The 24,288-nt window shown below is 33.6% G+C and overlaps 1 protein-coding gene across 6 annotated transcripts in view; it reads left to right on the forward strand.

The window, feature by feature from the left end:
- The window catches only part of LOC131038963 (SCAR-like protein 2), a 70,036-nt gene extending 52,959 nt beyond the window's left edge, over positions 1-17,077 (forward strand). For 3 of the 6 annotated variants that reach the window (XM_057971585.2, XM_057971583.2, XM_057971589.2), the window contains 6 exons: positions 11,077-11,135; positions 11,341-15,682; positions 15,795-15,881; positions 16,064-16,168; positions 16,251-16,319; positions 16,411-17,077. In XM_057971585.2, the coding sequence (XP_057827568.2) occupies positions 11,077-11,135; positions 11,341-15,682; positions 15,795-15,881; positions 16,064-16,168; positions 16,251-16,313 (4,656 nt within the window). In that variant the 3' untranslated portion in view covers positions 16,314-16,319; positions 16,411-17,077. The remainder of the gene's footprint in view (positions 1-11,076; positions 11,136-11,340; positions 15,683-15,794; positions 15,882-16,063; positions 16,169-16,250; positions 16,320-16,410) is intronic. The other 3 variants (XM_057971586.2, XM_057971588.2, XM_057971587.2) reach the window with 3 other exon arrangements.
- Positions 17,078-24,288: the final 7,211 nt, after the last annotated feature.

The raw sequence follows: 24,288 nt of genomic DNA on the forward strand, positions 1-24,288 counted from the left end.
CCAACTGCTACCCACTCAAAATCCTCTCGGAAGATGGAAACCCTAATTCTGCCAAAAATAGCCTACGGGCCTCCAGAATAGGCTATTCTCCACCAAGAGTGATCACTGGTTGGAAGGGGACATTACACCTACTCTATGGAGAATCTTGTTGGTTGTCAATGAGATTATAAGATAAATTGTTTTTTGGGATGGTGTTGTTGAAAAATACTTGTTTTAGTTGATTGCTATTGGCGTATTTGAATAGAAGGTGTTGACCATTTTGAGACCTTTGTGCCTATAGAAAAGATGTACACCATTTGGATTGTATTTGGTTTCAATTGGAGGTTCATCACATGGATGTGAAGAGTTGTTTTTGTGGTAGTATCTTGGTTTTGTCTTGTATGACACTTACGTTGTTTGTAACATGCATATGTCTATATATTTGTTAAAGCATTCTTGTGGTATATGCTAAGAAAATATTTGATCATTTCTTCATTGAGAGAATTTCAGTTGTCATGAAATCATTGTAGTTTGTGTATTAATCATGCCAATGATGGTATCCTTATTCTTGTGTTGCAAGCTGATAAATTGATCCTTACAACTAGTAATGTTGACATGATATCATGTGTGAAATAATAAACTTAATAAGACCTTTGATAGTGTTGATTTATGTTTGTTGCATTATTTTGTTGGTGCTTGTGTTTGACAACTAGTAGGTGTTATCATCTTGTTATAGAAAACAAATTATATGGAGAATTTTAAGTCCACCTTCATGAGTCTAGAGTTAAAAGAGCTAGTATTTATCCTCTTGGAAGGTAAATGTCACACTTTGTAGAGGAAAATGATAGGCATCCTTATATTTAACTTGTAAAACATTGAACATTGACTTTGTTGTTGGTCTTGCTTCTAAATGCATGCAAGATTTTTGGTGGGAGAAAAATTGAAGTCAAGTAAGTGAATCCTAATATGCATAAAGGGATCACATCAACTTAGGGCATAATGTTGTTATAAGGCTAATGATTCTTTACTCAGTTACACATAATTGATTTGGGATAGGGCCTAGGGTGATTGGTAGTCTACTAAGGCTTTGTGTATCACCTTTGTTTTGCTTTGATTGCATGGTCTACTAATTAGTTGGCAATTACCTTTTTTTGATTAAGGAAAAATTGAAGATTTTGTCATAGGAGGACATAATCAAGTAGATTTGATATAGTTATTCTTGATGGGCCAGGGGTTTGACAACGCGAACCTAATTTTTGGAGCGCCATATAGATTGTTTGGCATTTGGTGTAACTTAGCAGGACCAGGCATGTTGCGTAACTTGATAGGACCAGGCATGTTGAGGCCACAATATTATTTACACCATGTGATTTAAAACTGAACATTTAACTTGAGTTTAACCATCGTCCTCTCCTTATCCCTCCAAATCAAGCTTGATATTGTGTGGATGCATTTAGTATTTTACAAAATCTTGTTGTGGTCCCGTTGTATGATTTGTTGTGGTTACTATTTGTAGGAGCAACCTTAACTCGGAGCATGTAACTGACCATACACATTATTGTGCACAAATGTGTGTTATCTCATGACTTCTATTGTAACTATCAAAGTTTTAAAACTTAGATTAGGAAAAACTTGGCAGCCCAAAAATTTGACATGGACCTAGGACTCAGTGAAAAACTCGACAAAAATCAACAAATAAAAAGTATTCATAAATTCATAAAATAAATTTAAATAACATTAAAAAATGCTGTTATGTGAGTAAATTCATAAAATAAATTTAAACAACATTAAAAAATACTATTAAGGAGTATGACAAATAAATTTTATTATTTTTTGAAAAAATCATCTACTAGATGATTAGTTTCTAGTGAATGCTCACCAAAAACTGGCAAAATTGTGGCAAGTAATTGATAGCTGAGTAACTCACTAAGAAAATTTTGTTCATGAGTTGGGTGAATATATGAGAGTTTTAAACCTATGATACTCACAACATGGTGCGTATGCTTTTGTAAGTTGACTGAACGAAAGGGCGCTTGTTACTCTCAATGTTATCATGCATCTCTCCCTAATGCAAAGTTGAGACTTGTTAAATATCGAAAGTGAAGTCTTTATGAAAGCCTAGAAAAGTTACTGTGCCATTGCATATTCAGGGTAAAGCCAGTTTTGGATGAAATATAATGTAATATTAGGTTTATATTTATATGGTTTTAATTAAAATTGATTTGAGATGGTTAGACTAATTTAATTAGTTATAATTAGTTTATAACAGAGTTATATTCACCTAGAACTTTATATTAGTGATTATTTCAACATTTTGTTAAATATTCTTTCTGCAATTCGTTTCTCAATTTGATTTCTTAGCGGAATCATTCTTTTGGCCCTAAATATACGAGTAACTAATGAGATTTGTGTGGACCAATGGATTGGTCTCCAAATAAAATTTGACATAGGTTTTTGACCAGCTTACATGGGGGTGTGCCCCCTGCCCTGAAACTTGGTCTCCCTCTCCCCTAGCCGTTTCGGGGACGGGGGGACGGCAAAGGGACGTCCCCTTGCCGCCCTTGCTACACCAAAAATCCCAAGAAACGCCAAGAAACGTCCCCAGCCATTTGGGGACGTCTTGCTGTCCTTGGGACGACAAGGGGACCTCCCCTTGGTGTCCCCCCGTCCCCAAAACAGCTAACCGTCCCCTGCGGTTGGGAATGATTCTAGGATTACAAAAGCAAACAAATTAAAGTTTTTTTTAATTTTATTTGCTTCTATTGGTAGATGGGGCATCCACAAGCCTTCCTAAACCACAAAGGAACCCTAAAATGACATAAAGAGTTAAAACCAAAACAAAACGCTAACCCTTTAGCCAGGATTGGTTGGGCTACCATTGGATGATCCACTTTTGCTAGAGGGTTATAGTGACTTAGATAGTTCTAAGTCTTTGGATATTGAGAGCCCAAATGATGCTTAGTTTAATAGATTGTTGTATTTTGATGTTTGAGACTTTTGGATATTAATAGACCATGGTTTTTTGATGTTTGAGACTGCTGTTATGATGCTTTATTGAAATTTATTGTGCTGATATACTACTGCTCCCATGATTTATTTACATAATGATATTGTTGTTATCAGTTATTGACATCTCTCTCTCTCTCTCTCTCTCTCTCTCTCTATATATATATATATATATATATATATATATATATTAATATATTTTGAAAAATTCATGCCCTCTAGGGGATGTCTCGGAAATGTGTCCCCTGCCGTTGCCATCCCCAAAACACCGTGGAACATAGGTTTTTGAAAGATTAATTATCAAAATTTTAAATGGTAAATTACTGATTCAAATCACACCCAATACAATACAAAAAATTATTCATACTTGGTCATGAATTTGGACCATAACAGTCATTTTCATACTTGGTCCACATTTAAATTTAAATGAATGCTATTGCTTCCAAAAACACTGCAATTACATCAAAAATTTCTCAATAAATGACAGGCAAGGCCATATCACCATCTCTAGTAATTTTCAATAGAGTATTTTCATACTAAAGTCATCACCACAATGACTTTCTACCATGAGGAGTCATTTCTTTACCTTCAACCATTTTTTAATATAAGGGAGGGACAATGATTTGCTTTATATTTTTACCCTCTAGCCTTTTTCCCAATTGACAAAGCCTTTGGTTAGTGTAATCTACAAGCCTTCCTTGTTGCACAAGTGTTATTAAAATGGTATTAATACAATTTTTACTAATTTTAAGTAATTGGGGCCTTCCACAGTGGAACAGTCCCTCGCACATAAAGCACACAAACACCTCTAAGTGTTGTTTTAGTATGGAGGAGGCACAATGGACTTTTAGAAAATCAACTACTTTGGGTTTTTTTACCCTCTAGCCGCTTTCCCAAACATTTTTTCATAATGGAGGATAAACATTGATCGTTTAGAAAATCCATGGCTTGGAGAATTTTACCCTCAAGCCACTTTCCCAATTGGTAAAGTCTTTGGTGAGTTGTATTTTTTATAAGCCTTCTTTGTTTCTCAATTATGTTGGTGAGCAAGCCTCGCTTTTTGTACAATCACTACGGAGATTATTGCTACCATAAGTTTTGTTAATCACAACTACTTGGCCCTTTCTAGCATATAGTATGACTTGGTATTTTTTTAAAATGGATTTGACCAACTTGACTATTCCACGAGGAAGCAGTTACAAAGCAAGGTGGGCCACAAAGCACACAAGCACTTCATCATCTTCTATTAATTCATCTAAATTGTACAGGGATAATGAACATTGAATATAATTATATAAATTTCCAACATATGGGGGAGGACTGGGATGTACTTTACTCTCTAAAAGTTAAAAGGTATAAGGTTTTCACTTTTCAGTCACTGATATTAGAAAACAAGATTCTGGAAAAAAATCTGTACATGTTTTTAATTGCTAATAGATGTAATGATGAAAATGATAACAGAGAAATGAAAAGAAGACATTAAAAAATTAACATTTATAACCCAGCTTGCTAACAAGGCATAAAACCGTTTTAAATTCCTGAAATTGATTCATAGAACCTGTAACTATCAATGGATTGGCAGCTCATGGGCATTGTAGAAGAAACCAACTCAAAATGATTTTCATTCCATCAGCTATATGTAATTTGAAATCTCTTTTAGTTGTTTATTGCTGCTTTTTCTGTGGGCAGCCCATGCTTTAGAAAAGAAGCAGATGATTTGTTGCATGCTGCATATTGCAAATATGGCTGTACTTTACTGCTTGCATCACCATGCAGTGCATATGTGTGGATGTTAGAATTTTTAAAATTCGTCATTCTTACCACTCTCTTCTATGCTTTGTCTTTGATCATTTAGTTCCCATGTATTTTTGAATAATTTTATAAGCTCAATCTTACTTCATTTTATTATATTACAATTTTTTAAAGTAAAATAGGTTATTACTTATTTCTTATATTTGAAGTTCTAAAGTTTGTATATGTAGTGTTTTCAACATTCCTTATATATAGTTCTTTGTGTTATATTTATAATAAAATATGTAAAGAAATTAGAATAAAAATACCAATGTTGAATCAAAAGCTGTTTCTGGATTAAATTGTGTGCAAGATTCTTGCACACAATTTAATCCAGAAACAGCTTTTGATTCATTCTATGGATTGTGGAAATCTCTTATCATTAATACCAATGTTATTTCATATTTTCAAGATTACTCAGACTATTAAAATTTAAGTCTAATTAAGTCTACTTGACTTTTGAGATTTATGGTGTTTATTGTTACATGATTTTATAAACTTCACGAATAAAATATAGTTTTATTTTATTTATGCATATATATTATGGTTAAGTTGTTTATTTATTTTTTATTTTTTTTATTTTATTATTTTTTGTTGGAATACTCCAAAGCTATATTGGGTCCCCAAGAAATCACCAAGGTAAGTTAGTAGAAAATTTATTTTGACTATTATATATTGACTGGTTTAAATTTATATTATTATATGCATTTTTCCATTTAAAAAATAACTAATTAATACAATATGATATGACAAGACCACTTCTAAAAAGATAGAGCCATTAATTTAATAATTTATAGAAACCCGAGGCAGAACTACTAAATGAAATGATTAGTTACTGATTTTATTGAATTTTTTGCTTGATAATTGGGAATAGAAGTCCACCTCATCTCGATTGGGCTAGCCCAGTGGAGATTGAACCTAGTACAGCAAGCACCCATTACCATTCAGTCTGGTTCTGACAATCAAATAACTATATTTAATTCAATAATATTCATACTAGTTTTAACATCAAAATAGTCTGATACAAGTGATAGTTAAATAGGTCAAGGGACAACTATTAACCAAAAAATGTCAAATGTTTAACTATTATACAAGTCAGAGTCTAACTATGAGAGTTTTCTTAGTCCAAAAGTAGTGCATCGTCATCATTATTTGTCTTTATATCCCCCTCATCAAACTCTTCCTGATGCTGCCAAGGGTGGAAGATCCACCACCACCAAGGACCGTCACTGTACATAATAAATGAAAGCAAATAAAAACATTAATTGAGGGAATATTTCAATAAAATTATAATTAAATTTTAATTGACATTAGCTCTGCAGATTCTATATATTAGGTCTGCAGATCATACAATATGTTTACAATCTTAATAATCTGTAGGTTGATATTAGCTCCATCAATTATACATGTGTATGCTTTAAAAAAATCCATACTGATATTAACATTTCAAATTTTACATTGTGTACCCAACTCAGAAAGTTAACTCTGTTTGCACAATGTATATGTGCCACAGAAAATTAACTTATGGTTTCTACTTTCTTCAATGTGTATGGTAATTTTTTTTTACATTGATATCATACTACAGATTTTACATATTCTCAAGCATTGATGTCAGAATAAACAATTTTTGCATAATCCACATCATGTGGATTCTATATCAACCAATATTGTTGGCTTTTTATATGCATTTAATTTCACTTGATTTAAGTGTACTTGATATCATGATTGTTATCACAACAAGAGCAGTCATAAACAATCTTAAATTTACATCCTTGATATTTAATTTTTTCATAAACAATTTTTGCATAATCCACATCATGTGGATTCTATATCAACCAATATTGTTGGCTTTTTATATGCATTTAATTTCACTTGATTTAAGTGTACTTGATATCATGATTGTTATCAGAACAAGAGCAGTCATAAACAATCTTAAATTTACATCCTTAAAACCACAGGTCCACAAGTTGCTTCAATCACCATTTTGATGGAGCTGATCTTGCTGCCTGTTTCACAAGGGTGAAGGGGTGCGAGCCTATGATTGTGGCTTGGAACACCTATAGGGATTTTGATCTGTTTATAGAAGGAATTTATAAGAAATTACTCTTGCGTGCCACTGGAGAAATAAGCAGGCATGACATGTTGTAAGGGTGTACTTTGCAGAGGTTTTTAAAAGAAACTTAAGATTCTTGTAGAGTGTTTTCACAATGAAAAGGACAGGCTCAACATCACTCAAGGAAATGCTTGCTTAAGTGAAATTAAATGCAAAGTATGTGTGCAGGGTGTTTGACTAAGAAAGCTCTTAGCATGGTCGTAAATGGAGATCATATGGACAATTCATGTTTATGTGGTTGTTGACAGAACAACATTGATTAGTCATGGGTGGCTGGGAATGATATGGTACAATCTATTTTTGCTTGCTTCTTCTCAGTAGTGAAGTCTATAATCTGATACACATTTAAAAAATCCTCTTCAAGATGTCAAGAGATTGAGAAGGATGAACCTATAAGTATTGCATTATTGCTTGATTGCAACAGCGTTAACATTTTATTTTGTTTCCCTGACATTTAAACTGCTAGTATTTAAACATTTGATGAAATCAACTAGTATAAGCACACAAATGACACCACTTTCCTGCTGACTAAAACAGAGACCAATAATCCAATGCAACCAAGATGTCAAATGAATAACAATTGGATTATTAACAACACACAATATTAGGAATCAAACACTTATACTGCATGCAAAGCTACAACTTACATGGATAGATATTGCCAACTTATATATTCTATAATATTTGTCAATACTAAAGTATATGCTATAATTACTGTGTACCTTAAAGTACACTATATAATGATTGAGTCAGAATCAGTGTAGTGGCTTCCAAAATGTTTTGTTAGCATTACAGAAAATTATGAGCTATTAACTTTGGAAATTTATGGGTTCACCGATTGATTAAACTGTCCCTGTAATGGATGCACATGATGATCTCCAAGTAGTTGAGCTGTTATCACAATTAATTGAGTAGATCCCGAAACATTCAGTTAACATTACAAAGAGGCTGAGCTATCATCAGATCTACAACATTTATGGATATGGATTTGTGAGCTGACAAACACATCAAATGAGACACAAATACCATGATCTACATGATAAGTCACTGCCTTCAATTTAGAATATTAAAGCCATTAGTTGAATTATAGAGAGAAATAAACACTTACAAGATGTCATGCTATGAGTTGGGGAACCTTCACTATTTATGGTCTTGTTATTTTAAGTAGCAGTCTTTTCTTGATTCAAAAATTTCTTTAAGCTTTGTTGAATATGTGCCATCATTACTTTCAAAGGCATATTTATAATTGGCTCTGCAAGATGAGTTGTCACAAAATGACTTGCAGTATCATTCCGTCTCCTTGAATCTATTCAAGATGGCCATTGCAATGACTTGGTATGTGTAATAGACCTTTCACTCTTTCATTATTTTCTTGCTTTTCTTTGCTTTATTTTGTTAACAGGTCTTTTTTCCCCTAGTACTACAATATTGTATCAGTTGTATGTACCAGTCCCATTGAGCTTTTCTTGGTTATTTGTGGACATTTATAGAATTAGAGTTTCCTTTTTTCTCTCTTCCCCCTAAACTATTATATGTGTTCACCGACAAGCTGATGCAATTGTCTTAAACCAGTAATGGAGTTCTATTGTTGGCATTTTATGGAAGAGCTCTTGGGGGAATTGTTGGACCACGAATCATTCTTGTAGGTATGGCATCACTTATAATTAATCACCAAACTAGTTATTAACTTGCACCTCTCTCTAAATAATAAATGTGTTGTCTTGGGGCAAGCACGCATCCTGTAAACTTCCACACGCTATTTGTGGCATGTCCAAGAAGGCATTTGATAATTCATACCACTGTCTCAAGAATGGAAGCAAACATATTATGAAGCTTGGTAATAAAGGAGCCATAACTTGGATACTGGTATTTCCAAAGTACAAAAAAATTATGTGTCATTAGGTCGATTAGAAAATTGTCTGTCCATATTTTCTTTATATCCATTTAATGAGCATATGGTATTCAGTTTTATTGTCTTAGCCAATCCCTACTTTGTGTATTTGTTTAAGTTTCTTAGATTGTATTTGAGGCACAAACATATAAACTAAGCTCATGGAAGATTGTGGCTTCAACATCTTCATTTGACCATGTTCACATCTTTGTTTATAACTTTATAATATCACTATTGTGATGGGTGGTATTATGATTAATTATTATTAATGTCATTATTAAGACCAAATTAATGACTCATCATATTGTCAGAACTTAAATATCATTGCTAAGATGAGTAACGACTCATTATATTATGTAGACCTTTGTCCACATATTCTGACATTGATTCACATGTCTTTGGAGATTTAGGTAACTTGTTGCGGCTTTAAATTATGAAAGCTTTGAATCCTTCTCTTCCCATCAAATACCCAAGGAGACCTTTCTTATCCTCAAGATTTGGAAAGGCACCAAGACTCATAAGAGAACATTTTTCCAAATATCTTCTTGGGTGTTGCAAATGGTTTGAACCACTCTAATGGGAGAGTTCTATCACCTTCCATGGTGTCCTAGTTAAATTAATCAAAACATCACATGAAATCTATAGGTGCCCAATAAAAAAATAAATACAGAAGCAAAAATAACCATGGATGCTGGGAGACACAGATGCGTCCCTGGTATTGGCTCTGTCTCCGGAAATGTCTTGACACATAGGGTGCTTTTGGCTGCCATCTCTGAAGTCTTTCAACTAGAAATTGACATCTCTCGCCAAAAAGCTTAGGGCAAAACACAGTAAAAGGCAAAAAAGTAAGGCAAATAAATAAAATAAGCCTGCAGCAAGGCAAAGTTGAAGGGAAATAAAGAAACCATGCCACAGGAAGACAAAAATCCATTCAAAGTTATAGTGATCGGAACTATTGACAGAGTAGACTTTTTAAGAGGGACATAAACAGTTGTATGACTGATTTCCCGTCATTGTAATGGTCTAAACAGAAAGTGCCTTTACAATTTAGTCGACAATATTGAGTGTGCTCAACACCTATATTACCTTGCTTTCACTGAACCATTTAAATTGGCTGTGGTACCAACAGTATAAGCAATTTTAATTTCAATTTTTGTTCAATTTTAAAGTTAATGTGAAAATTTGCCACTGTTCTTGTTTTCAAAGTTCTCTGTCATGATATTTTCTGGAAATAATTAGATTATATTAAAAAAAATTGCGTCTCCAAGTACCACTAGCTCCTATTTTTGAAAATTAGCCATACCGGTACCATTACCAGTCTTTGACATCTTCAAGAACCCCCGTCTCCTGGTAACCTTGAAAATAACAAATAATCTTATGTTATAAATCCCATTGATGATCAAATACAATTTAAAAGAACATTTAATAGATTTCATTGTTGTTTACTTCAATGCATCTTGTTTTTGTAGTAATTGGTAAATAATGGTATGTCCATTTCATTGAAACATAGTTACAAGATGAATATCTCTTGCACCGTATCTTTAGAAGCTACACAAATCTAACTCATTTTATTTTCCAACTATAGAATAACATTGGTTCCCAAACACTAAATACTTCAAAATTTTACCAACAGGCTCAAGTCCAAGAATATAGGAACAATTCGTAATCCAAAATATCTATTTGACGGAAGAGTTTGAAATTCAGACTCAACAACATGTTACTTAGCTAAAGTCCATGTATACAATACTCTAGATAGCCAAAGATCTAAAGAATTACTTTGGACCTCAATTTTATCAAAGTTATTACCACCACATACTTCACTGGATGTTATTTTTAATGCTCATGCACATTTTGGGATTCCAAAGATATTGTCGTTTAATAATACTATTCAAAAAGCAACACAAGTGCATTGATGTTTAACTAAAATAATCTTTTAAATTGTTAGAGGTAGGGTTTGCTACATGGAAACAAATCAAGAAGCGACATTGTAAGTTCAATTGTAATAATTCATCTTGCTATCTTCCCTTCACTCTTTTATGGTAGATGGATATTGCTAAGCATGTGTGTCTGAATGTGAACCTATTGGCTTTGAACTTTGGTAATTGTTATTACTCAATTTTAATTGTATTCACAATTTAGTTTATGACCACAGATTGATATTCGAATTTGAAGCCTTAATTCTTTTTGATGATGTATTTTATAGTATTCTATTATGGGTTTTCCCAGTATTTCTTTATTATTTTTGCTCCACAAACAGTTCTTATTTGTTGCCTTGTTCTTTTATTTTTAATTACAGAAAAAAGGACGGAGACGAAGGAATGGTGACACTGCAGATGTTACACCTGTTAATGGCAGGTACTTTTCTTTTTGTGGTTTTGCTAAGGGCTGGGCAAGAAAGTAAACTCATTTATATTTGAAAATATGCTTTAGATTGGCTATACAATGCCTTTATTCTGGATCTCAATATATTTTAATATACTCGAGGTTAATAGGGCACATTACTCAATTTGTTGACTACAGGCTAATGTAATGTTGATTTTTGCAATGTATATTAATTCAGGGTTAGATATTCATCTCTAGACCTTGATCATCCAAAGCGTGTGCCCAGCAGCACGGTGAATACATCAAATCAAAAGCTGAAGTCTAAAGAGATTGATAAATCTCCTCCCCTGAAACAGCAGATTGAAAGATATCATATGAAGGGTACATTAAATATTTCTTCACCTCAGAAAGATCAGCATAGGCACAAAGAATTTTTAGTTGGGTTTGACAAAAAGTTGAACTCAAAGCATTTGAATGCATCTCCTGTTCAGGATCAAGTAATAGACAAGTATTATGTGGAAGCTCCTTACAATAAATCTTTTTCTAATGAGGATGCCCAAGAATCATCTTCTCGTGTGTGGGAAGAAAAACCTGCAGATAGAGTTGTTAACAGTGTAAAGTTGGGGAATGATCTTACCATGGTTTCCTCTACAGAGTCTTGGTCACCAAGGAATGTTGCAGAAGGAATATCTCAGAACATAATTGGAGCAGAGCAGAAGGATGTTTTGGTTCATGATGAAAGAAGACCCGACATTCAGGTGGTTGAAAATGAGAATGATGATGTAGCCAGTGAAGCTGAGAATTATATGGATGCTCTTGCTACCATGGAATCTGAAACAGAGACAGATTCTGAGACCAAAACAAAACAAGAGGTTGATTTTGACATAAATTCAGAACATAAAGAAAGTGGCAGAGAATTAAGTGAGAGGCATGCTCAGTATTCTGAATTTGCTAATGCTGAAGCTACTGCATTCTACAATTGTGACTCATCAGATGAATCTTCGAAAGTAGAAACGTTGTCAGAATTTTTCTACAAACCTGCAGATATTTCTTTAAGTGCAGAATCAATGTTAAACACTGTGAATGCCACATCAGAATGTGATTCTGCAACTGTGGACATAAACAGGAGGCTTGATTCTGGACCTTTATCTCTTACAACATCGAAAGAAGATTCAGCTTATGCTTTTGATAATGGAAGTTCATTGTTCTCTGAAACTTGTAAGAATGTACAAGTACCTTTAGATGAGAAGGTGCATGAGTTGCATGCTCAGTGTTCAGTATTTACTGATGCTGAAGATCATGCCTTGAACAATTGTGACTCATTAGATAAGTCTTCAGATATAGAAAATTCATTGGGGTTTTTCAATAGCAAGCCCACAGATGTTTCTTCAAATGTCGAATCAATGCCATACACACTGAACAACACATCAGAATGTACTTCTGCAAATGTGGACCAGAACAGAAGGCTCTACACTGAACATTTATCTGTTGGAATGTCCAAGGACTTGGATTCTTCTTTTGATAATGAAATTCCAATTCACATAGAAGCTCTTGAGAATGGCCAAGAAGCTCTTAAGAACAACCAAATACTTTTGGATGAGAAGATACAGATGGAGGCCGATGTAACTTCAGAAGAGGGGATGCTCAATGGTAGTGATGTGCCACCTGTTGTTGATGCTGCATCTACTATAGTTGATGGCAATGTTGGGATCGATGAGTTTGAAAATGAAGAATTGTCTTCAGCATTTCAAAATAAAGATGGAACAGGTGCTTTCACAAATTCTGCAGCTATTGCTGGAATTGACAATGCAGAAGTGTCCTTCAGATTCCCGACTTTTGAATCATCTCTTCTCAGCAATGAAGAATTGCAAATTCTACACAAGGAACCAGCTGCAAATTCTGAATGCTTTGAGGGCATAGAGTCTGGTGGTGATCTGCAAACATCATCTCCCGAGGTGCGTAAAGATGAGGATTATGGTAATTATCATAGCTTTTCTAATTCTAATATAAAAGAGTCAGTTGATAACTCTGAGCTGGCTGGCAGCATTGAGAATGTCGTAATGCAAGATAACCAAATATACATTGATTTGGAAGCCAATGATGAGGAAAATGAAATGCTTGAATCCATAAAGAATGATTCTTCTGATACTCAATATGTCCAATTGCCAAGTGGATCCTCATCTCCTGAGTTGGTTGGGCAAATCTCTGCTGAATCTGATTTAAATATTGAATTTGGTGAATATTCAGCTGAAAGCAAACCTCAAGATTCTTTAAATGATGAATATATTGCACCTGGCATGGATTCTGACTTTACAGACGAACAAGGCTGTCCAGATATGCCTCTTCATCATGTTCCATCTGTCATGCAAGCAATAGTTGCAGGTGAACTTGAAGAACCTACAGAATATGCATTTGAAAAAGAGTCTCCAAAGTCAGTTGGAGGATTCCAAGACAGTGATCTGGCACAATCTGAAAGCAATGAATCAAAACTATATGCAAGATCTCATGACATCCCTCCTCAGTCAAATGTGCTTGATGGTTACCAAGGCAATCAGATAATCGAGAACTATTCAAGCAATGGATCAATTATAGAGGACTCAATTGCTTGTTCGGGAGTTGATCAGAGTGTCTCTTCTGATGGCACTGCGTTACTATTTAAAAATGTTGTGGATGATATTCCCATGAAGGAAGTGAATTTTCATTCAGAAGAGCCTGTGGCTGTTGATTCTGCTACTGTTAAATTCCCTTTCCTTGCTTGCGAGGCAGACAATGCTTGCAGAAAAGAGCTATCTAATGAATTTCCTCATGTTGAGACCTCCATTAATAATGGAGTGCTTCCTGATGGCTCTCCACGTTTCAGATCTATGGAGCTTTGCAATGATGGTGGGACATATGAGAATGGGATAAACGTCAAGTCCAACTCAAATCATAATCTCAGAGAACCTACTGAGTTATTCGGTTCCCCGCCTTCTGCAAACTCGTTTTCCAAGAAATCACATACAAGTTCTTCTCGTGCAGAAGCAGAAATGCAAATTCTTTATGCCATACCACCAGTTAAGCCTAATGCTATTACGTGTCATTCTAGATCTATCCAGAACAGCAGTGATGGTGTTTCATTCGAGAACAATGTTGACACTGAGATTAATGGCAATCCTCACCTTGTAGCTACTGAAGAATTCAGCTCATCAGTTTCTGCAAATTCATTTTCTGAGACGGTTTATACAGGTTCTCTTCGTGCTGATCAAGACATGCATATTCTTCATGTCATACCACCGGTGAAGCCTGTTGGTGCTGAACCACATGCAGAGTCACCAAAAAACTTACCCAAAGCAGTAGACTATGATAGTGAACTGCCTTCACCTTTCATACCACCGGTGAAGCCTGTTCGTGTTGAACCACATCCAGAGTCACCGAAAAACTTACCCAAAACAGAAGTTTATGATAGTGAACTACCTTCCCCTCCTCTTGAGCATATAAAGATATCCTTCCCTCCTGGTTCTGATTCACCACTATCTATGTATTCATTGACCAGTGACCGTGGTTCTGAATCCCCAAGTATTGAAAGACATCAGCCATCTGAGAGCAAAGCAGATAATCTATCTTCCTCTTTCCATTTATTACCAGAACCTGCAATTCCATTGCATCAGGCAGATGCGAATCAAACCATTGGGATAATGGGTTCCTTGTCATCACATGGAAAAAGAAAGTCATTTGAAACTCTCTCAGATAAGATGCATATCTCACAAATGAGAGATACAGAAGGTGATTCCGAAGATGAAGGTTGGAAGGAATTTGGGAAATCATCACCAGAAGATTTTCATGAGTTTTACAATCAGTCTCTAGAATCTACTGATGGACTTAAAGTCTTTTCTGGAAGAACTGCAGTTAGTGATGCGGACACCGGTTCACCAGGAGTTTTATCAACAATATCTAGAACAAGCTCATTAAGTCCGGAGGAAACCAGGAATTCTTTGTTGAATCTCAAATATAGTAGTGCAGATGCAGGATCAAGTTTGTCACACTCACGCAACATATCTCTGGGATCGTCTCCAAGGTCTCTTGCAATTAGTGAACCTCACTCCCCTGTTTCTGGTGAAGAGACATTTCACAGAAATCAAGATTTATCTTGGAGCCATTCTCCTCCATTAGATACGAAGGCATCAGTGCAAACTTTCTCTACATTAGAGTCGAATTCAGAATGTAATTGGAATGACATGCCACCACCTCCAGAAATTTGTCTCAAAAATGAAGATTTATCTAGGAGCCATTCTTCTGCATTTGAGTCCGGGGCATTAGATCAAACCTCCACCTTAGAACCCAATTCAGAATGTAACTTCCATCAGTTGCCACCACCTCCCCCTCTTCTTCCTTCGGAGAGGCAGATGATGAAGTCCCACCAAATGTCTTCGTTAACATTTTTAGGGGGTGAACCACCAACTCCACCTGCACTTCCTCCTCCATTAACAATGACCAGCTTGATTCAGGATCCTTCTCCAAGTTTGGTGCCTCCCATACAGATGTCCTCTAATGACCAAAGGGATTCACTCATTGAGGCCATTGCTTCACATGACAAAGCCACGGTAGTTTTCTCATTTCTATAGCTCAAATTTATTCTGCAGTGTGTTTTCCTGTATGTATTTCAATCTTCAACTCCATTTTTTATGCTTATTTGCTTTGTAATGTCTTGCGCAGCTTAAGAAAGTTCCTAAAGATATTCATTCTATAAGTACAAAATCTGTCGATGAAAGAGAAGAATTGCTGGAACAAATAAGAACTCGGGTGAGTAGATACGTCTTTCTACAAGGGTTTTAATTTTAATTTTTTGATTTGTTTTCCTGTATGTATTGTTGGTTTCTAGCTATGACCTCTTACCTCATTCATTTTGATGGTGTGTGGTGGCTGATTTTTTCTATATATTTGCTTGAATATTAACCTTACACAAGGTTCATGTCAACTGGCAGTCATTCAATTTGAGACATACTTCTGTGGTGAAGCCAAATATTCCAAGGCCTGCAACAAATATTAATGTGGCAGCAATCTTAGAAAAAGCGAATGCAATCCGGCAGGTAAGTTAGAGAACATTTGTGCCTTGTATTGCTAATCTTTAGTAATTGTTTTGTGGCACTCTTAACTAACTGGTCTTGTCAGTTTCAGGCATTTGCTGGAAGTGATGAAGATGATGAAGATGATGAAGATTGGAGTGATACTTAATTGAAGGTAATCTTCATAAACAGCTTGACATATTGTTTGAAACTGTACATAAAGGCTTTCCCATTTGTTGCTTATAGTAATGATTTTATTTTTCCAGTCACATTGCAGATTATATGGAGCTCTCTTGATGTATGCATCTGTAATTAAATTGTTCTACAAAAAGCTGGCAGAATTCTGAATGATTGGATTCATTTTCCCAGTAAATGATGCAAACCCAAGACATCCCGTCCAACATAATATAGATCACGTTGATCATAATGCATGCACCCACTTTGTATCTTTACCATGAGCTAGTGAAATAAGCCATCTGAGGATCATACCACATCATTTTCATTGGCATCGATCTGTCCAGGCATGAATTGATGTTATTCATGAATATACATGCTTATCCAGAACTTTCCTTTAAAGCTAATGTATGATAGTTCAACATGTTTCCCAAAATCTAGAACAAATGTTTAGAAATTCATGTCTAGCCTGGTTAATTGTATCAATATCTGTATAATCTTCTGTATGTTGTGCCATAGTAGTTTGCAGGTTTTATAAGATGATACTGTGAAGCTTCGTTGCTATTGCTTCATGGAGCATGAGGTTTATTCATGTTTCTGTCCATTGTAGTGGCTTGTACTATTATATTGCACTCCCGCAGCAAGGGCTAATGAAATAATTCTGAGATGGTCGTATGGCTACGCTTTTTGCAATTTTCTCAGATAACTAATTTTTTTGGTAATCTATGAAATAAACAACATTGTCAATCTTATTCTTCATTATAAGACCTGAATAAGTAATATGCGACCAGTTCTTTTCCTGGGAATCTAAGGTATTTAAGATGGGAAGCATGTAAATTACATCCAAGTCGCCGGTATTGGCAATTAGTATAGTCTAACTTGTTGAAGGGCATGAATTATTGCATAGTTCTAATTAACAGTTTTACATCTAAAGCATAAATATTTTCAGCAAATTCTGTTCTGTAATTTAAGAAGAGACAGCTTTTCCGAACACAATTTTCTTCAAGAATTCATTCATAATTTTTTGAATAGGTTAACAAAAAATAAAAATTTGAAATACTTGATATTCAAATATTTTTTAATCATGTGAAACATTTTCTGTAGAAGTAAAATATCTATAGGTACTTGTATTCAATGTTTTAATTGATGGGACATTTGGTATAAGAACCAGATTTCTAACACACAAGCAGTAACAATAGCTCAAGGGTATAATGTTTTTGACCAGAGCTATGAACTGGAAAGAGGGATTTGAAAGGGCCCCATTCTAATACAAAGATTATTTCCCCATTCTTCTACAAAGATTAAAATAATCTAACAAAGATGCATGTAAATGATGATAATTCTTCTACAGTGAGGATATAAGAGATGTGAATAAGATTGGTATCTTGATTTGGAGTGGAAAACATAGGCATTGTTAGAGTCTACGGCATATATTAGGTATTGATGGCAACTCAGAAGGGGCATCCAAAGCCCGCTTTGCCAATGTAAAATGTTGCTGGAAAAGAAGCCAAATACTGAAAAATGATGCCACTGAACCTTTGGAAGTTGGTTAATGATACACATGGTCCACGTTGAATAAAACTTATTCATAATGTAAATTGAATCTGGTCCAATTCTTAAGGATATGATGCAGGAGCTTCTCGGGTGAACAGCAATTGGCATCAATCAAAAACATGCTAGTTTGATTTCTTTTATTTTGCTCAAGTTTCATTTTCAATGTTCGATGTGATTTGTCGACGGTTGGCAGAGTCATTTGGCATATTTTCATTTTCAGTGACAAAATGTCCCATTTCGATTCTTAAATCTGGAGTTTCATCAATATGAATTCATTACCATATGAAGAATGCTAATTTGGTGTTTGTGTTGTTGTTAACCTGTAGAGTTAACAACTCATTTCAGAGTTAAGAGTTATTGTATTGAAGGTGAAGAGGCAGCAACTTCCTCCTAGGTAGTAGAATTGGGGTCTCCATATGTTGAAAGGGAGATTGGGTGTCATGCAGATGATTAGACCCTGACGTTTAAAAGAACTCAACCAAAAGAAAAATAGTGAATAGACGTATATATATATAAAACAAATATTATATATATTTAAATTATAATTTTTACATTTTGTTCTATTTTAAAATTAATAATTAAAATCGAATATAATTGCTAGAGAATATAAGCTTTTCCTAACATTAATATGGTCTAGTCCATCCCAGATTATTTTTTTTGTTTTTGGTTAACCATCCTAGATTAATTAATGTGCTAAGTTGGGGCTAGGAATTGAACATTTGATGTTATTTTAAATAAGTAAATATATCGATTTAGGGTATTTAATTCTATAACCAATGTGAATGTATAACTTTGGTAGAGTGCATATTTTGATATTTGGATGTGGAAAAATTAATATCTCAGCATTTGCGTGCTTCTTGGAATTTTGTGCATAACTATGAGATCTTTTCGGTCGATTATGTATGGGTCACGTTCATGGGTGTATGTTTGTTTGGTGCTTCATAGATATGATTTGGTAGATTTCATTCATTTATGCTTTAGTCTACCTTGAAGTTTACTTTACGTATACTTTGTTAATTGTGAAGGTAGGATCGCTAGGGTCAATTTTTTTTGGTCAACTCCAAGAATGGCTAGTATTATGAGTTTCATATGTAAAATCTCTTAGGGTGTGAGTTTTCAAGTAGGTTCTTTTTAAAATCTTTTAGGGTGTGAGTTTTCAAGTAGGTTCTTTTTACTGTATCAATTGAAGTGTTTTATGATGAATGTATCTTGAATTTGAATGATTTTTTGAGGAATGCATGATGTTTTTCTGGAGGTCAATTTTGTAGGCAAGATAATTTATCTCATGTTTATGGGATTGATTTGACATAACGAAATGGTAGTGTTAATGCAAGGAATGAGTGTTCGTATATGAGCACAATAAATGAGAAATGTAATGTGTGTAAAAATGGATGAAATGAGGTCAGATGCATAGGAACAAGTCAATACAAAGGTATTTGGAAGATGAACGAGCAAACTTAATTTTTTACACAAGATTATGTTGTGTTGATATGTAATTGTATTAAGACATTCTCTCAAAATGGACTCAAAACTAAATGAGACTTATTATAAAGCAAATTTCGCTAGTATTTAACATATCTAAATTAAATATTTATATATTAATTAAAAAAAACATTAGTTTAGGGAGGGGGGCCTAGTTCCTTTGATTAAAACATCTTGTTGTAAAGGACCAATTATCATCTTGTTGTAAAGGACCAATTATTAAAATAATATTATATTTATTGTATAATGGTCATCTTAATTGTTGTCTCAAGCAATTTTTAGAGTCTTAGAGTTAGAATAGCTTGTTACTATTTTTAGTTTCTGTTTTAGGTTTAGTTAATCGATTGTTTCTTTTTAAATATATTGTTTTGTAATTTCTATTTAAGGAGCCATAGTCTCTTTTCTGAATATATTGATTATTTGAACATGGTATTAGGGGACGTTCCCATGCAACTACTTAGCTTATTTTGGCTAGCAGTTGCTGCTCAACTTTTTTAGGAAATATTTGTGGAGCTGGTGGCTACATGAGTATCTTTTTTTCTGTTAATTTTTAAGCGACATCTTAAAACTGGTATTAATAATATTAGTAACAATTTGTATGTACACAAAAAAAAAGAAATAAAATGTAAAAAGAAAGAGGGAAACAAATTTGTGAAGCCACGTGGCATTTTTGGCAATAAGCAGTTGCTCCTTATTTCCTGCCCCCCCTATTTTACCATAGCTTAGTTTCAATTCCTAAATAGTTGCTACTCCACTAAAGTAGCAAAAGATTCTAAATTATCCTTTTCCAACAATTTTAAATTTGCATGGGAACACTCCAACTACTTAAAATTAAGTAGAAAATGGACTTAAACAACCGCATGGGAACATGAGATTAGAGTAGGCCTAAGTTTGACTCCCTCACGGGAAGCCCAAGATTTTGGGAGATTTCAACAATTCGCAATCGCGTATGAATTTTCGTTTTGTCTCAGTTCGTAGCCTCTTTTTTGCGTCGAAATTTTGTGTTGGGTTTGTCAATTTTTCCTCAAAATCATGGTTTCAGTCTTAGTAATGTGTGTGACAATTTTGTAATTCACGTGTGAGGAATACATCACGATGGACAACTTCATGTACTCTTGGTCATTAACATTCTGGGATGGTCTTTGCTACAACAGAGTGTTCTGAAGAGAAGGGGCAACCTTCTTTGCATTTGTGAGGGGCAACCTTTTTTGCATTTGTGATCAAAGGACCTGGATTGTCTTCTATAGGGTAGTGAGTACGATGACCATTAAGGGAGGGTATTAAAATAATGTTATATTTATTGTATAATGGCCATCTTAATTGTTGCTTGGTTGTCATTTTAAGCTATTTTTAGAGTCTTAGAGTTATAATAGTTTGTTGCTATTTTTAGCTTCTGTTTTAGCTTCAGTTAACTGATTGTTTCTTTTTAGAATCATCGTCTTGTAATCTTTGTTTAAGGAGCTATCGTCTCCTTTGTGAATATATTGACTATTTGAACACCAATCTCCCCTCGTTCTCATCGTATCAAAGGGTATGTTGTGCTAATATCGTCTGTCACATGAAAAACGTTTACTAGAGTTATTGCAATTCATATAGAGGCTACTTAATCATCATGATTTTTTTAAATATTAATTTAATTTTAATTATTTAATATAATAAAATAATTAAAAAAATATTAATTCAGTTTAAATTATTTTTACAATAAAACTATTAGCAATGATATATAAATTAATAATTAATTTATGATCATATTAATTTTAACCTATATGAAATGTTTTTGATTAATTTAAAATGAGCTATAATAAACTAGTACCAATTATAATTAAATTAATATTTTTTAATAATTTTATTATATTAAATAATTAAAATTAAATTAATATTATAAAAATATCTTATAAATATATAGCTATTCTAATTTTAACATATATAATATACAATATTTTAGAAAATAATTAAGGGAGATCTTGAAATGGTTAATGCACTTTTATTTTTAACGTGATTTCGAGCTATGCAAAAACATATATTTTTGTTCTACTAAAATAGGCCTGTAGGATTGTAATGGCTCCTACTAGAACTCTACTTATTTCTCAATAGTCACATACATCATTTAACATCATTATGTCTTAAATTAGGTTATTGAGATTATAAGTATATATAATACAATAAATAACTAATTTAATTTAGGGTTTGCCCTCACTTTTTCCATAACCCTAATGGAAGATGGTAGAATTACTGTGTTGGGGCGCTTGGAAATAGTTTACGAGCGGGTTCCCTCAAGGTTTCATAGGAACCTATGTTTATGCCCATCTCGGGACTCTCCCTCAAGTCTTCAGAAATATATGTCCTTACCCATGTAGTGACCAAATTACTCCACCTTTCCCTACACAAACCAACCTATCCTCATGAAGGCATTAGTGAATGATTAAGGAATGAGCTTTTAATGTAACAACCTTTCATGTACTATGAAATTAAGTATGACTGTCATACATATTCTAGTCTATATTAATATTACTACTAAATTCTACATAGGAACATTATTAGGTTTCATATATTAAGCATACATATGAAGCACATCCCATGCATACCACCAAGAACAAAGATGTTACTGCTTGTAACTTAATAAGAATTCTGTTCTAATCTGATCCATGGTAATGTCACTAGATGCTTTGATTCCTTTCCTTTATATTTGTCAATATGAAGGAGAGGTCACACCTCTTCATCATGTATGCCCTTTGGTAAGAGACACAACCTTTGAAAGTGTGAAACTCTTCATTATTTATGCCCTTTGAAAGGGACACAACCTTTCACAATTAGTTTTGCACTTCTTATTTAAATCATATATACACTTATGATTCTAAAATTATCCCCCCTCAAATGAGGTTCTCTTCTCTCTTTTATATCTCATGTTTGATGGAGTCACAAATTTTCATTTCACGTCTTTTGACTATTCATTAACTTAATTAAATTTTAATGACATTATTTAGATTTTAATTTAATTATTATTATTATTCTTAAATTCTATTTCAAAGTGGGGACATTACAAGGATATTAAGTGGTAGGTTGGTTAGTTAATGCTTTCACATTTTAATCTATACTTGTAGGCAAATGAGATTGCTTGCCCCTCAAATTGATATTTCTTTGTTCTTCAAAGATTAGGTGTCTAAATTTTGAGGCAACAATAGGCCGGTAAAAAATAATTTGTGATCGTTTATTTCTATTTTGGTAGTTTAATTCTTTCACCCCACCTTTGTGTATATTTATGTTTTCTAGTATAAATGAAGATTCAAGTTTAATATCACGTTTGAATCCAATGTATTGATTTATGAGAAGTTGGCCTTTCAATGATGTAGTTGTTATGACCTTGGTCATTTGGACACTGATGTTACAAAAAAAATCTCAAAGTCCATAATCTAGCTTCTTTGAGGTGGGTTACTAAGATTTATCATTATTCTATTCTAGGTGATGAGTAGCTTTCTATTAAGGCATCTATGTTTGCTTATTTTACTATTACTCCCTTTGTTCCCCTTGATCTTGTTTCTTCTTAAGATTTGATTGATGTGTAGACTTTAGCTCCTAGTTTTGTTGTAATACCCTTTTCCTAAGATGAATGCTTCCCCTTTGGACAATGCTCCTCCTCTTATCTTGCTTAGTGTAGCCAATGTTACACTATTGGTTAGATGGTTTTTATTAGAGCTTGGATCTTTATCCCTTCCTATTTAATTTCCAATTTTAACTTGTAAGGAGTCTTTGGAAGAGGCGATTTGACAACTATTTCTTATCAAAATGCTTTGGAGGAAAAGAATGAATTCTCCCTAATGGTCTTGAGATTTGAGAAGAAATGGTGAGAATGTCGGTTAATCCTTTCCCATTAGTTGTATAGTGAGTTTTATTTGTTAGAATGATTGCTTTCTCTTTTGGACCGCTCTTATCTATGTCCAGACTATTTCTTCTCCTTGACTCATGACACGTGCTCTAGTACCACGTGGGTTGGGTAGAGACTAGACCTTGTGACCTCGTGCTCCATTACTGGATGCTCTCACCAATCGAACTAGGCCCCAACCTAGATTCTACTTCTAATATCATCTCACTATTCTTAACCATTCTTTTGTTTGTTACTTATAACCTAAGTTTATGCATCTCAATTCTATTGTAATTTTTTTTCTTCAATTAAGGTAATTACTTTTTTCATTCTTGATACCGCTTGTTAAAATTGTTTTCTTTTCTATACACAACTTTCTATTAATTATATTTTTTGTTCCATTACATTATCTACTAATCTTTTATTATATTATTAATTTATTCTTAATTTTGACTCTTTAAATCATTATTATTCATATTAACCTTCTTTATCCCTAATCTATCATATGTTAATTCATCTCTTGCCTTAGAATTTTAATCATACTACTATCGTTTTTAATTATTCTCTAATTCTTAATTACATCCTTTTCATACTTTTATAACTTACCATTTTCTTTTTGTTTTATTTTCTTTTAAGTATCATTCCATAATTTCTTTCTGTTCCTAAGTTTTAAATTATTTATTTTTAATGTTAATTTCAATTCAAACTCTTTATTTAGAACCCCATTTAGTTTTTAATCTTTTAATTATTTTAATAATATATTGTTATTTATGATGTTTATAATTAGATGTTTTAATTTTGTCTTCCTTCCTGCGTTCTTTATCAACTTTATCAAAATGAATCCAACACATATATTCAATTTATTCAATTAATTTTTGTTTGGCACAACCTTCTATCAAAACGCATAAAAGCTAATCAACTAAACAAATTGAATGTGTGTAGGTTGTTTGGACCAGCCAAGCCAACCTAAACTGTAAGAAAATGATTTCAGTAGATTATATAAATGAAAAAACATCTTCTAACATTTGAGTAGATTATATAAAATGTCTGGTTGCTCTCCTTCTTGAATTCTTTG

The sequence above is a fragment of the Cryptomeria japonica genome, chromosome 7 (assembly GCF_030272615.1).
Source record: "Cryptomeria japonica chromosome 7, Sugi_1.0, whole genome shotgun sequence".
Taxonomy (NCBI): Eukaryota; Viridiplantae; Streptophyta; class Pinopsida; order Cupressales; family Cupressaceae; genus Cryptomeria; species Cryptomeria japonica.